At 38.5% G+C, this 14,640-nt stretch overlaps 2 protein-coding genes across 2 annotated transcripts in view; both read right to left on the minus strand.

The window, feature by feature from the left end:
* The window catches only part of LOC149223014 (uncharacterized), a 37,291-nt gene extending 34,449 nt beyond the window's left edge, over window positions 1-2,842 (minus strand). The window contains exons 1-2 of the mRNA XM_089383682.1: window positions 2,696-2,842; window positions 1,345-1,516 (exon numbers count right to left, since the gene is read on the minus strand). Coding sequence (XP_089239808.1) covers window positions 1,345-1,516; window positions 2,696-2,842 — 319 coding nt within the window. The remainder of the gene's footprint in view (window positions 1-1,344; window positions 1,517-2,695) is intronic.
* The window catches only part of LOC149223013 (DNA-directed RNA polymerase 1B, mitochondrial-like), a 227,143-nt gene extending 214,439 nt beyond the window's left edge, over window positions 1-12,704 (minus strand). Inside the window, exons 1-2 of the mRNA XM_089385713.1 lie at window positions 12,442-12,704; window positions 11,392-12,329 (exon numbers count right to left, since the gene is read on the minus strand). Coding sequence (XP_089241839.1) covers window positions 11,392-12,329; window positions 12,442-12,496 — 993 coding nt within the window. The 5' untranslated portion in view covers window positions 12,497-12,704. The remainder of the gene's footprint in view (window positions 1-11,391; window positions 12,330-12,441) is intronic.
* Between the last annotated feature and the right edge of the window lie 1,936 nt (window positions 12,705-14,640).

Below are 14,640 nucleotides of genomic sequence, written 5' to 3' on the forward strand. Positions count from 1 at the left end.
CAATAAAAGCATGTGGAATGATGAACTAGTGATAAAAAACATAAAAACATGGATTAAACCATATAAGATCATACATCTAGTAGTTAATAAGTTATACTTCATCAACCGCAGGTCCACAAGTTGCAACATCTCGATTCTCATCAACCTTAAAGTTTCGAAGTTTCAAAATTCAAAATTTCAATATACAAAATTTGTCATCTCTTGTAACCATTACCAATAACCAAACTATAAGATATCAAAGTTTCAAACATAAAATGAAACATTCCATGAAGCATTCTATTCATAATTCATTACCAATGAGTTATAAATGCCAACTTCAAACATAAATTGTCATATATTGTTTACAAAAAAATACCATAATAAATACAAAAGAGCCAATAGTTATAAAAAGTACTACAAAGTACAAACTAGAAAAGGCGTGTAAATATATACTCTAAAATCTCTTCAAGTTCTTTCCATGAGAAACATCTAGTTTCTTCGAGGATGATCCATAAGTCTCCTACTGCATAGTGGGACGACCATGTCCAAAACCAGAAGGCACATGACCTCCACGCAATGCTACAAATGAAGGTGGCAGCAAAGACAAAGCTAGTGCCTGTGCAACTTGAGTATTGCTAGAGGATGATGGTGTTGGCATGGTTGTCGTTGTTACTTCATCATCTTTCAAAAGCTCTGCTTCCAATTCTTCTAAATGTTTAGTTCCATCCTCCAAATTATCGTCCTCTAGGTCGTTGTCATATATGATCTATCAGCTTGAGCCCGCTCACAATAATGTGTCAACAACCTCAAGTTGTAGTGCACAAAAACCAAGCTTCCTGCCCAATTTTCATTGAGGCAGTTTTTTTTCACATTATGGATGAAGTTATAGGTGCTCCAACACCTCTTTGCTGAAGAAGTATTAATGACCTGTGAAACCACTTGTATTGCCAATTTTGCCAAATGTCCCTCAGAGCCATACATGTGATAGCATCCATTTTGTTTCTATCTTTGATTGCATGCAAAGAACCAAACACTCCAATTTCACTGAAGTATTTGCCTAATTCTCCACGCGATCTAGCACACTCCTCCCTGTTTAGGAACACCTTGTCTAATGCTGCCATATACCCAACTGTACCTCTGGATTTGTATGGGGTTTGGTCCTAACCCCACCCACGGGTGCAGGTTTGCCCAACCAAGATGGAAAGTAGTATTTTGGCATAAGGATATACGCCAAGGCATGTAGTAGAACATTAAGTTTATCCCACTATGCACACAATATTTGTGAATATGATCATACAAGATGGGATCTTTTGGCTAAACAATACATTTTATTTGCCCCTACATGTTATCCATCTACTCATACACCTTCCCCAATCACCGGTGCATCTGTATCTGCAAAGTGAATCATGTTATAAATGGGCTTTGTGTATGGCAAAATATCCCTCACATTTGCCCAAAACAGACCATCAAGAGTGGTGCCCTCCACCTCTTCAAAATCTTCCCTATCAGTTGCAGTCACAGCCCTGTCCTTTAATACCTGCCAATGTGGACTTGATACCATGTTAGCCAATGACTCTCTTACCTTCAAAAGGCACCTAAAAGTAGGATAATAGCTAGCAAATCTAGTCTTCCCAAGCTTCAATAGCTCCAACTTTGAGTGATTGTGGAAAAGCCCATGGGTATTGCTATGATCGGTAAAAACATTTATCATTTTCTTGCCTCTATTCTACAATTCATCGATCCATCTGTATTGAGGTTCCTTGATCGTAATAATGTCATGCATCAAAAGGTTCATTGTGTGAACCAAACACCCAGACCAAAATATGTTGGGGTATTTATACTCAATGATTGCTCTCGTTGCCTTACAATTAAAAGCATCATCAACAATGACTTGGATGACATTGTATGACCCAATACTTTCAATTGATTGGTTTAATGGTTGTGCAATGTTGATGGCAAACTTGAACTTTTCTAAGTAATCATGTGATGAAAGGAAGACTGCACCAGTAGCAAACACACCAAGAACATTTATCAATGGCTTGCCTTTTACATCTATCCAGCCATCACATACAATGGATACCCCATATTTATTCCAAGCATTTGTGAATCTACCCAAAGCATTTGTTATTTTCACTTTTTTCGTGATCAAGTCCCACGGTTCTAGCTTTGTCATACCCAAGGTTCTTGTATCCTTTTGGGGCATCATTAATGGCGAAAACCACTTCATGACAATAAGGTGAGCGAAGAACATAGAATGGTATCCTGCATGCATAGAGAAACCAGAAAATTTTTGCATCCACATCATCCTTACACCCTTGATCAAGGAATTTTGATATGGTTCTATGCCTTAAAGAAATGTTTGTGCTTGTGCCAATGTATCCACTACCATGGGTGGATGTTCATGGAGTTCTTACTCTATGTGATTGTGGCTAGTGATATCATGTTCAAAGTCACCCTTTGATCTTTTAGATTTGTATTTGGCTTCCTCATGTTCCCTTGTGTATTTGACTCTTTGTTGTGCTGACACACTTCCACGGGATTTAAATCCTATTTGCTTAGTTCCATCCCATGCCATTTTCCCATAGAGATACTTTCTGGCATGGGTATCTGAACCTGTGTAAGTGATTTTCCAATGGGGGCATGTAAATTTAGTGGTTCCACCCCCTTTCCCTCTTGAAAGCCTAGTAACAAATTTCCACAAGGGGGTTTGGTCTACCTTGGTTTTCTTTCCATCATTTTCTCCACTCTCATTATCCTCCTCTTCTTCCTCTTGGTACTCCTCTTCTCTAAGGTTTCCTAATCGACCACTACCCACTTCTTCATCTTCTTCATCACTTCTTCTTCTTCTACTCCCCAACACCATCATAACAAAAAAAAGGAACCAACAAGAGAATGCCAAGACAATTACCCATCATGTTTAGTGGAGTTATAGTTTCTTATCTGCAATAAAATTGAGGAATGGGAATTGGGAAAGAGTGGGAGAAGAAAACATCTTTCATTCAACACATAAAAAACACAAATGTTGCATGGAAAAAAAATGAATGGGATTAGACACTACCTCTTTGGCTCTCCAATGGTGGTGCCTTCAATCTCCCTTGCAAGCTCCTCAAGCTCAAACCCTCTCACTCTTCCTCAACTAAAGCTCAATCTCTCTCAATCTCATACAAATGGGGGACAGTGTTTATTTGTCCTTTTTCATCGTTTTGTGACTTTAAAAATCGCTCCCGATAGGGCAGGGAGCGGAACCCACAAAGAGTTTCCGTGTAAGGGCGATCACTCTCTGACATTAAAAGTTGCTCCCGAAGCGAACGCTCCCGACAAGGCAAGGAACAGAGAGAATAAACAAACAAACAAACAAACAAAATTAGTGGGCGCACTCTTGATCGGAGTGCGCTTAGGGAGCAGATTCGAGGGGAGGGCACTCCCCCGTAACCCTGACTGAAAGCCGTAATCACCCATCTTATGACAAGCAAAGCATCTCACTTGGCTCATGTCCTTTTCAGACTCCTATTCTCCCTTCTACTGCTTGGCCCCACTCATGGACCCCCCCTTCTTCTTCTTGCCCTTAGCGGTGTGGGTAACATTCTCCTCCTCATCCACCCTACCATGTTCACCGTCACTATTGGCATTCCTCCTAGTCTCCTCTTGGATGAAATCATCCCACATCTTGCTCCAACCAAGAAATTGCTCTCTAGCAACAATGCCATCTATGAATCCATCCCACGGCTTGGGAAAACCATCCAATGTCGTCCTGACCAACTAGTCCTTAGGGATAATCTCTCCAACTGCATCCAACTCTCACCTATGTGATCTTGGTAAGGTGTGAGGTAACTGTGTCAATGTTAGTCATCTTGGTGTTCTTTAGTTTCTCGCGCAACACCATATTCATGTTCTCATTATTACTCTAGTAAAGTTTTATCATGAGTCCCACATCTCATAGGCATATCTCTTCCCTTATACATGAGGTATAATGTGGTCTTTGATAGCATCTAGAAGGATCCTCTTAGCCTTCACATTCTACTTATTGAAGTTTGCCAACTGAAGTGGATCAGTGGGTGGTTGTATTACACTCTCTACAATATCCCATACCTCAACTTCCTCAAGCAATAAGACTGTCCTCTCCTTCCATGGGCAAAAATTTTCAGCCCCACTCAGCTTATCCTTCACCCTCAAACTAGTAGCCATCTTACCCTCTCAACCAACACAAATTCTCAACTCTAAAAATCAGCAAACAACCTCCCTCTCAACCACAAATCACTGGGTATTTAGGCTAGTTTTTGTTTGTTGATCATTGTTATCGGCAAAAGGTTGCTTGTTGGTCACTTTATCAGCTGCGGATTCTCACTACTTTAATACCATGTACAAAAAATTTACGTGTTGTAGCCCCTCTCGTTTTCAGCTTGTTTTACTCATCGAATTTAATGCCCAACCCCATGGTTCATTTGCACTTTTCCTCTTTGTGTTGATTTTTATGTATAGCATCGGGAGGTATTCCCACATGCCAAATGCCCCCCCCCCAAAATCGGCCAAAGAAAATTATGGAAATGAAAATTAAAATTATGTATTTTGGGGGATTCATGTAGGCCCTAATGGTCAAGTCGGCCCCACCATGAAGGGGTGTGACTTTTGGCCAAAAATTCACTCATTTGACTAATCCAAAAACACAAGTTGACCTTCACATTTGGACCAATTCGAATCACACACATTCTTCTATTTTATGATCCGCATGTGTAAAGTCAAAGAGGAGGAAATTTGAAGGTTAACCAAGACACCGCTTATTTTGGAAGAAACTGAACTTTGGGATCATGTGGAGAAAGTCATTCCAAAACCAGAGAGAGGTGAAGAGAAAGCTAAATATAAAAAAAATGAAGCTAAGGCCAAAAAATCTCGGTAGATTCCATCAAAGACCACTTGATTCCTCATGTAGCTGGATTAAATATTGTCAAGGCAATATATGATGATCTGGTGAAATCGTATGCAAGACACAATACCAACAGATAGTTAGCTTTCAAAAATCGTCTCCGTAATATCACAATGACTAAAACAAAGTATGTTGTCTCATATCTTATGAATATCTCACAAGTCAAAGATGAGCTTGTAGCCATTGGAGACGACGTTGAAGATACATAACTTGTTTCAATTACTCTCAATGGATTTCCATCCTTATGGGAACCATTTATTCAAGGAATTTGTGCATGATCAAAACTACCCACATTTGATGAGCTATGGATTGAAATAATTCACAAATACCACATAATTAAGAAACACGAGCCCTTGCAACTCATACTAGAAAAGGAAGGGGAAGAAGGAACTTTGGAAATTTTGACAAAAAGGACTTTCGAAAATTTAGTAAGAAGAATTGAGGTAGAAGAATTGTTCACGCTCAAGATAAGAATAAGGACATGTCAAAAGTGAAGTGTTTCACTTGTCAAAATTTTGGACATTATGCCTCTAATTGCCCTGAAAGAAAAAGGAAGGAAACAAAGCATGCATCAGTAGCCAACATTGAAAATGATGATAATGAGCAGCCACCTCAGAAGAAGTCAAAAGAATTTTTCCTTTAGATCTATCAAGAAATTAACAAATCCCCTCTATTTTCAATTTTTTTAATGAGCATTTTTTTATTATATTTAGTTAGCCTCTTATATTTTTCATTTTTGTATGCCCTTGATTCTATTGTGAACTTTTTTTACCCCCTAAGTGAGGTTCATGGATAATCAAGTTTAGTGCAAAGAACTGCCATTACAAAAAGTACACGGCAAAATTGTAACAAGAGGATTCCCTCAGTAAGAGGGAATGAACTACAAAAAGATTTTCTTTTGCTCCCATAATAGATGGCCATGTTGGAAGAAATTGTACAAACTAACATCTAGGATCATATCTGACAATACGAAGAGCTTCCAATTCCAAGGGAACCAATAGCCAAGCAAAGTGGAAGGAACAACCTTCAAGAATATATCATGAGATTAAGATTTTCAGACTAGACACTTAGAGACAAAAGGTCTCTAGAAACAAAAGGACTTGCTTATGTGACAGAGGTAGTAGCAGTGGTAGAAAGATTTACTTCCATAACAAAGGGAGCAGCGAGGATTACCACAAGAAAACATGTTTTAGTGTCATAGGGAGTTTGGCATTAAAGATTGAAATGAAGGACTTTTTACAGATACACTATTTCTTGGGATTGGAGATTCAGATTTGGTGAATCCCATGTTGTACAGGTTGTTGATTAGATTCGCGAAGTACCAGGTCAACACCAACTCAAATATTTGCTTTGCACTGAACATCCTAAACCAAGTTTATGGTTGAGTTGAGGCATATAGGGTGGATAACAGCATAGCATACAATTAACCTGAGATATGTCTCATGAGCTGAAAACTTTTCATGAGGCAATAAGACTTCGAAAGCCAGAAGGACATGGTCAAGTCATTTCATCTAAGACATGGTGCAAAGAGGATAAGTAGAGCTCCAGTACATATCCACAAATGAGTAGAATGTGGACAACGACGAGCTTAGTTTGATGCTAAATGTCTCCCTCATTAGGAAAAAAATGATGAGGTCTTTGTAGGATTGGGCTAATCATCTCCTGAAGCCATAAAGGACTTTGGCTAGTCATAAAGGACTTTGACCAAGAGGAGATGAATACATTCACCTTTGAATCCATAAGGATTTGGCTCGATTGACCAGAGGTGAATGTCCCAAGGAAATTATAAGATTGCATAGATCTTCTTCCTAGAAGCCAGAAGGACTTGGCTATGTCAACCAAAGGAGATAGATGTAGTTCACCTTTGAAGCCAAAAGGACTTGGCTAGGTTATAAAGGACTTTGACCAAAAGGTGAATGGTCCAAAGGCAAATTCTATCCAAATAAAACTAGAAAAAATTAGCTACCTCTGCTAGGTCATGACCAGAGGAGATTGATACAATTTGCCTAAGGAGCCATAATGACTTTGGCCAACCCTAGATATATGAGGACCTACATTGCCCACTCCAGGATGGAGTTATTTTATAGACATGCATCAACATGACAAGCTCATGAACTCTTCTAAAGGAAGCAGAAATTTCAACAACAGATATCTGTTGCAGAGAATACCTCCCTCACTAAGAGGGAGGTATTCTCGCATGCCAAAAGCCCGCCCCCCAAAGTCAAAGAAAGAAAATTATGGAAATGAAAATGAAAATTATGTAGTTTTGGGTTTCATGTAGGCCCTGATGGTCAAGTCGGCCCCACCATGAAGGAGTATGACTTTTGGTCAAAAGTCACCCATTTGACTAATATAAAAACACAAGTTGAACTCCACATTTAAACCAATTCGAATCACTCACATTCTTATATTTTCTGATCCACACGTGCGAAGTCAAAGAGGAGGAAATTTGAAGGTTGATCGAAATAAAGAAGCTGCCATTTGACCGAGTTTGACCTACTCTATTTGACCAAGTTTCTATTGAGTTTGACTAAATTTGACCACCAGAGGAGGGCAAGTTTGACCACACACAAAAAAGTAAACTTTGATTGCAAATTTGGGCTGCAGTCAACCACAATTGACTGCATACCCTTTGACTGCAGGACTGAGCTGACCTCAAGCCAAATTTCAAACTAACCAGTGTTGACCAGCATTAAATTCTCTAATTTTTGAAGGTTTTACCAGCATTGACTAGGTGGTATTTGACCAAGTTTGACCGGTATCTTGGACTTGATTTTGTGGCATGGATTTTTAGAATTCTCTTGGATTTGTAAATATTGTTCAAGAACAATTTGTCCTTAGAAGAAGAGTTGCTAGGTTTTCCCCAAGGTTGGGTTTTCCCAGGGTAAATTTGTTATCTCTATTGTGCCTGGTTGTCTCTTTATGATCCTATTGTTTTCATTAAATTAATGTTGAGATTTTCTGTGTGATTGCTTAATGATATATGTGACATAAGATTACTGAAATGGGAATCAGTGGAAGGTAATTATCAGATCAGAAGATCAGTTTCTACTGTGCATTACTGTAGAAAATTCAACACTTTGATCTATGCTTCTTTGACTCCATTTGCCCAAGGTTTTATTACGCACTTGCTCTTGGGGTGTTCCTTTATCTTTTTGTCCTCACCCATTCATTTTCTCATTTCATATCCAACAACTGCCTTGTGTTGATAAAGCTTACTCTTCACTAAATCACCTTGTGCCTCCACTCTATAGCTTCAGAAATCCTGCCTTTTAGGGAAGCCCCACTTGAGTTGGAGAAGAGCCAACCAAAAGTGAGAGGAAAAGCTATTGTGGTGACAGTGGGAAGTCTTCATGAGAAGCACAAGACTTTCCCGTAGATGCTTGGGGCTTGACATCATGTGGAATACTAGATTTTTTTCATAACAGACACAATGGTTCTGATTTCGGGCATGGAAGTTCAATATCCAAGTATTTTAATCTCTCAAACAGTATGTATTGAATTACTATCACATTGATTTAACCTACATGATTTTTAACTTATTACAATAAATTTTGACTAAGAGTTACCTACTGAAGAATCTGGTTCTTGAAAACTCTTAGTTGCTTACAAGTGGCACATAATTCTGAGTGGGGACTAAGTAATCGTCATATATAATACCAAGCAAGCAAAAGAAGGCTCCAAACAGCTGTTTTCTTCTAATCATTAGTCTAATATATAGATTTTTACATCAATGAGTGCAGAGAAAAACAGCAGCCTTAATTAAACCCTAATCATAGTCTGGATTTTGAATTTTTCCCATCAACATCTAATGTTCTTAAATTCACATTATTCATTCAGAAAAGCCCAAGAGTTGTAACTTGTTCTTGTAAGTTTGCAAAATTCATAATTTCTTTGAGTCTTTGACTAGAGTTGACTTAGCAAATCTACTTTGAATGCTTTCTTGAATCCAAGAAAGAGAAATTAGATTAGTTTTAGTGCGTTTGTTTTTGCCGATAGTACCCTTACTATGATTAGGAGCTCTATGAGTCAATGATTACAATTGAATCCTGTTAAATTGGCAACTAGGGCCAAACTCCATGTGGGTCAGCTTATTTATGGCAGCTGATAATTTTATTGGATCCCTCTCGTCGAGAGGTGTAGGATTGATCCAAAGATCATCCGATTCCGATAAGTATTTATGGAGATATGAATTTATTTTGTTTATGTAATTATTATCAAGCCGACCAGCTCTTATGTAGGCTCTAGAAGCCCAGCCGACGTGTCTATTCAACTTCTACGTTTTTAGTATAAATAGAAGAGAACTTGAAGACATTTTACACACATCACTTGTGATCTCTCTCCACGTGTTTGGGTTTTGTGGACAGAGAAATCTAGAGGAGAATACGTTGTTCTAAAGGCTGATCTAGCCTTACCCTAGCTGCAGTCAAACAAGGCATAACCGCAGTCTGATTAGAGCTCAAGTGCCCTAGCCGCAGGTCAATCAGCAGTCCTAATCTACGCAGTCTAGGAGGCTTCCATAATGCAGTAAAGGGAGGCTTGAACGCTGTGAAAGGAAACCCTAAACGAGATCTAGCTGCAGTCATAAAGGTTATCTAAGCCACAGTTGGAAAGGCCTGAACCAGCCGTATGTGAAGGCCTAAATCCGCAGTTCTAAAGAGCCCTTATACGCTGTCCAAAGAGGCCCTTACACGCTAAACAGAGGTGCCCTAAATCTGCAGTCTATTGGGCCCTAAATCTCTGTTTTATTGGGCACAGGTAAGGGCATTTCCAGTGAAGGAAGAAGGGACGTTTTAGGTCACTCCTATGACTGTTTTGGAGTGAAAATTAACCAGCAGAAAGGCCACAATAAAGGAGACAGAATTCTGGGCTGTTTTGAATATTATGTATGGGCTGGAAACTCTGTTTCAGCAGGCCGTGGGTACAGGAAGCCATCTGTGGTAGGCCGCAGGCCCTAAGCCCACTGAAAAGGCATTGCATGGGACTGTTTGGTGGCTAGATTGAGCCCTAATCAACAGCGTGGAGGCAGAGGACTTATACAAGGGTAGGACACTGTTTTTGAAGGCTGTTTGGTGACTTGGTTAAGGGCTGTTGCAGCATATGGATGCCCTAACCAGTCACAGTTAGGAACAGCAGCGAAAACAGATTGGAACATCAATTTGTGCCTTGTGTTGGATCAAGGAAGTTGACTAGTTTTGGATCAGATTGTTGGACAGCCTGTGGGAGCAAATTTGAAGGCTTGATTGGGTGATCGTAAGCCTTCATCAGTGCAGATCTGACAGTGTTGTAGCATGATGATGCAAGGGCAGCATGATGATGCATGAGCAGCATGAAGTATGAAGTCATGGACAACTTGATGTATGGGCAGCACAGTGATCATGAGCAGCATGAAGTATGAAGTCATGGACAACTTGATGTATGGGCAGCACAGTGATCATGAGCAGCATGAAGATGCATGATGCAGCATGATGGTGTTACACGGTAAGGTGCAGCAGATGAACGAAATGGATAGGTGAAGTTTTCACCTTGGAGATTCAGTTGAAACAGAATGTCTTCAACTGATCTCATCATTATAAGAAATGATCTATGCTCAGATCCAGATAAGTCAAAGTGTTGACTTCTGTTGTAAATGTATTATCTCTCTCTCTTTCTCTGCTGAACTTTGAAGATAAAAGAAGATTTGATCAAAGGGTTTCCCCACACATTGTGGGGTTTGTCCCTGGCTCGCGCCATATCTTGTGTCCTCTTGTCTTGGCTTGTCTTCTGCATATTATATTTATGTTCTATCTGCAGTTTATCGTAATGCTGATGTGATTGCTAACTGTGAAAATTTAAATAAATTGCTCTAGCATAGAACATACCAAAAATTAACAAATCCAGTTTGTCCTTTGTCCCTCAGCTTGTTAACTTCTACAGTCTACCCAATAGCTCATGTCAATACAGCATTGCAAAGCGTGTTTACATATCTAAGGATGTATATGACAAGTACCAGTCTAAGTAGAGATGCAGTACTGCTTTACGTGCTTTTGTAGCTTTTGAAAACATTCTATCATAATCACAATAAACGGAAAAAGGAAGATATTCAACTTCAAAAATTTATTATAGAACAAACAATATGTAAAGTATTGAATGGATGATCAGCAAACGCTGATATTAAATAAAGAGACCAAAGTTTGCTTGCACGAGCTTGTAAACTTGTCAATTCTTGTAAAATAAGTAAATTGTTTATCAATTCTTGTAAAATAGGCCACTTTAATGAATATTGACGGAAAAACTTTAGTTAAAAAATAATCTTATTCTGTTATCAAATGCAGTTGCAAATACCTAAAAGAGATCTCATTCCCTGTCAATGTCCTTATGTTTATGTCTATCCTTTATTATATCAAACTTGGTCTACGGGACCTCTTCTCCCAGACAGAAAGTCAGAAATCAAAATTTAATTAAAAAAGCCGCATTTTCTCATGCAAGCTTAAACTAACGTGCTTACCCACCTCCTGCTCAACGGCCTCGCCAATCTGCATCGCTGCTAGAACAACTCTCACAGAACATTCGTCTTGGCCCGACATCAAAAGCCCCATCACCTTGTGCATTGTGATGACAGCCAACATATCAGCCGGCAGCTGCAAGAGGTATTCCCCATACGATGTCTTGAATCTCCGGGACTCCTGTTGATCCTGTTCCGTAGCGATAGCGTCACGCAGCGGCTCAAACCAGCCGAGGAAGAGGGACTTCACGTATGGCAAATTAGGGGCCAATTTGTGCGCACACATATCCGCCATGAGCTCCCTGTATTCCTGAGCAGCATTCTCCCAAGCCTCTGACTCCAACTGCATCTGCCTTTTCTTAAGTGCCTGGTACTTGGCTTTACTCATCGTCCTCTCATATATCTCACTATTTTGGTTTCGATTTACTTCTCGTGCAATGTTATTGGATTTGACTCTATTCAATTGACCGCGACCTTCATCGCTGCTCGTAAAGGCTTCCTCATCCACATCACTACTGACCACGGCCTCTACCGCCGTGCTGGCAAAGGCCTTGGTTCCAGGTGGCGGCCACGGAGGTTCTACAGTAATGCCACCTATAAAGCCAAACTTCACTGTCCTCGCTAACGATGGCAACTGCCAGGCGCTATTGAAAAACATTGTTGCATCTAAACTAGTTCTCACAGAGTCCTCTACACGAATACCTTGACAGTTCCCTCCCTGTACAAAGGCCAACCCATTAAATCTGCTATGTTCCACTGATTCTCGTTTTCCACTGACGTAAATGGAGTTTCTGCGGCTCGGACAGCAGACATGGCAATGCAGGCAAGACGGTTCCTTGATATTATTAGTCGGCTTCCGAGGGTATATCTGCCGCACAGCTCTCCACATATCTGGACCCTGTCCTAGTGGTATCAAATGGCTGATCGGTGTGGCCGCCAGGAGGACTGCTTCAGGGAAAGAAATTACAAATTTCCACTAAAGCTCCAGTACTAGGACTCTGGCTTCTCAGGATCGGGATTTTGAATAAAACTTTAGATGAAAACTGAGAAAACTAACCTCGTTCGATGCTGTTGATCGATGTTAGGAGTGGATCTCTGTATAAGGTATTCATTCCTCTTGCAAAAACCCTTAAACCCTGCTGCAGTTAAGCCCTGCGGCACCAGGTGTTAGACCCTGCACTTGTGATGTCTTTGGGTGGTTTTTCTTTCCGAAAACCCTCACTAAAACCCCCGAGGTTCTATTTCTACTTCTTATCGGAGGGGTTATCGATTTTCAGCGATAAAATATTTAGCACAAACATCCAAGAAGAGGAGCACAGTACACGTCAAAATAGTTTTTTACGTGTTGTTTGAGTTCAGTTAGGGCTTGGCTTTCCTATAATTACTGGTTCTTTATTTGCCTTCTACTTTTGTGGTTTGCTTGCATGGATAATTAAAACTGGGGTAACTTGGTTTATTTTATTGAACACAGAGTAAACAAATAAAACATGGCCGGTCTTAAATCTTTTTATATATTTTAAAAATAATAATAAAGGAAAAATCTATAAAATATGAAAAAACATTTTAAAAAAATATAATTGGAAAGAGATTAATATATAATCTTTTTTATTAATTTATTGTTTTCATATTAGATATTTGCATGGATAATTAAAAATAGGGTAACTTGGTTTATTTTATTGAACACACAGTAAACTAATAGAACATTAACTGCGTTAAATTTATTTTTATATTTAAAAAAAAAAAAATTATAGAAATAGAAAAAAATCTATAAAGTACGAAAAAGCATTAAAAAGGTACGAAAAAGCATTAAAAAATTTAATTGGAAAGAGATTAATATATAATCTGTTTTATTAATTTATTGTTTTCACATTAGATATTAAATATTGATTTTTCTCCTTTTATTATTTTTTATCATATTAAATATTAAATATTTATATTATTGTTGATTTTTTACTTTGATTAATAGTATTTATCACTTTTTTTTTTTAATTAATAATGTTTTATATATTGATGATATTGTATTGATTGATAAATTGGCTCATGGATTGTAGATGTACTTATATGCCCTTGAGCATTTTTATAAAGCAATGGGGATGTAAGTCAATACTAGCAAGACTAAAATAATGATTTTCTCTAATAAAAGAAAGCAGAGCCAACATACGTTCTTCATTGAAGGTAGCATTCTTAAAGAAGTAAATAAGTACAAGTACCTCGAGATTGATTTCAAACAACAAACTTAATTAGGAGGACTGCAGAAAGAAGAGAATTTTAGGAGGGTGGAAAGCATTATATGCTGTTCAAAACAAATGTAGAGATGCAAAGTTATGGGATTGGAAAACGAATAAAGTACTTTTTGGACTCCTAGTTTGTCCAGTGATGCTATATGGTGATTATCATCCAAAAACGCTTGGTCATGAGCAAGTTCAAAATAAAAAGTTTAGTACCTTATGAGATAATATTGAGTGAAACATGAGCAACTCCCATTGAAGCAATTGCTATGTTGTGGCTCATAAGATATCAGATGGCCTAATGTTATCTTCAATGAAGGCATGAGTGAAAGAAATAAAACATGGATGAGACAAAACTACACATGGATGCAAAAATGAAATATCTACCTCAATGCATGTCCCACAAATAACAAGGATCTAAATAATTTTGTTATGGAAAAGTTTTGTAAACGAGTATGGAGAAAAGAGTTGGGTAGAAAGAAGCAGTACTACATTGAGGAATTCAACCCTATGTGTGATATCCAACATAAAGATTACATTGGAGCTAGAATTTTTTGGAGGGAAAAAGTTCTTATTGCTTAATTAAGAACTAACTCGCATCAACTTTGGTGTGAAACAAGATGGTGGAAAAGGCCTAAAGAAGCTTGGGAAGAACAGGTGTGTACATTTTGCACGCCTTGGGCAGTGGAATCGAAAAAACACTTCATTTTGGAATGTGATGCATTCAAAGACATTAGAGAGAGTTATGGGAATATGTTAGCATCAATTTCTTGGCATTGTCTTTTCAACGAGGGGATTGTTAGAAGGTTGGGCCAGCTCATCATCAATTTGAATAAGAAAAGGATTGAATTGCAAAAGGCGAAAAAACAGGGAACTGGTGGTCCAATAGACTATTTTTAGTCTCATGAACGTTAAAATATCATTTCATTTCATATTACACATCTCATTTGAATTAGATTGTAATTTTGTTTCTCTTAGTGTAATAAGTAATAGTCATTTCGAATTTTTATTATGTATATTATAATTTG

The sequence above is a fragment of the Pinus tabuliformis genome, chromosome Q, assembly GCF_031772625.1.
Source record: "Pinus tabuliformis cultivar Carrire ecotype Pingquan chromosome Q, CPIR1, whole genome shotgun sequence".
NCBI lineage: Eukaryota > Viridiplantae > Streptophyta > Pinopsida > Pinales > Pinaceae > Pinus > Pinus tabuliformis.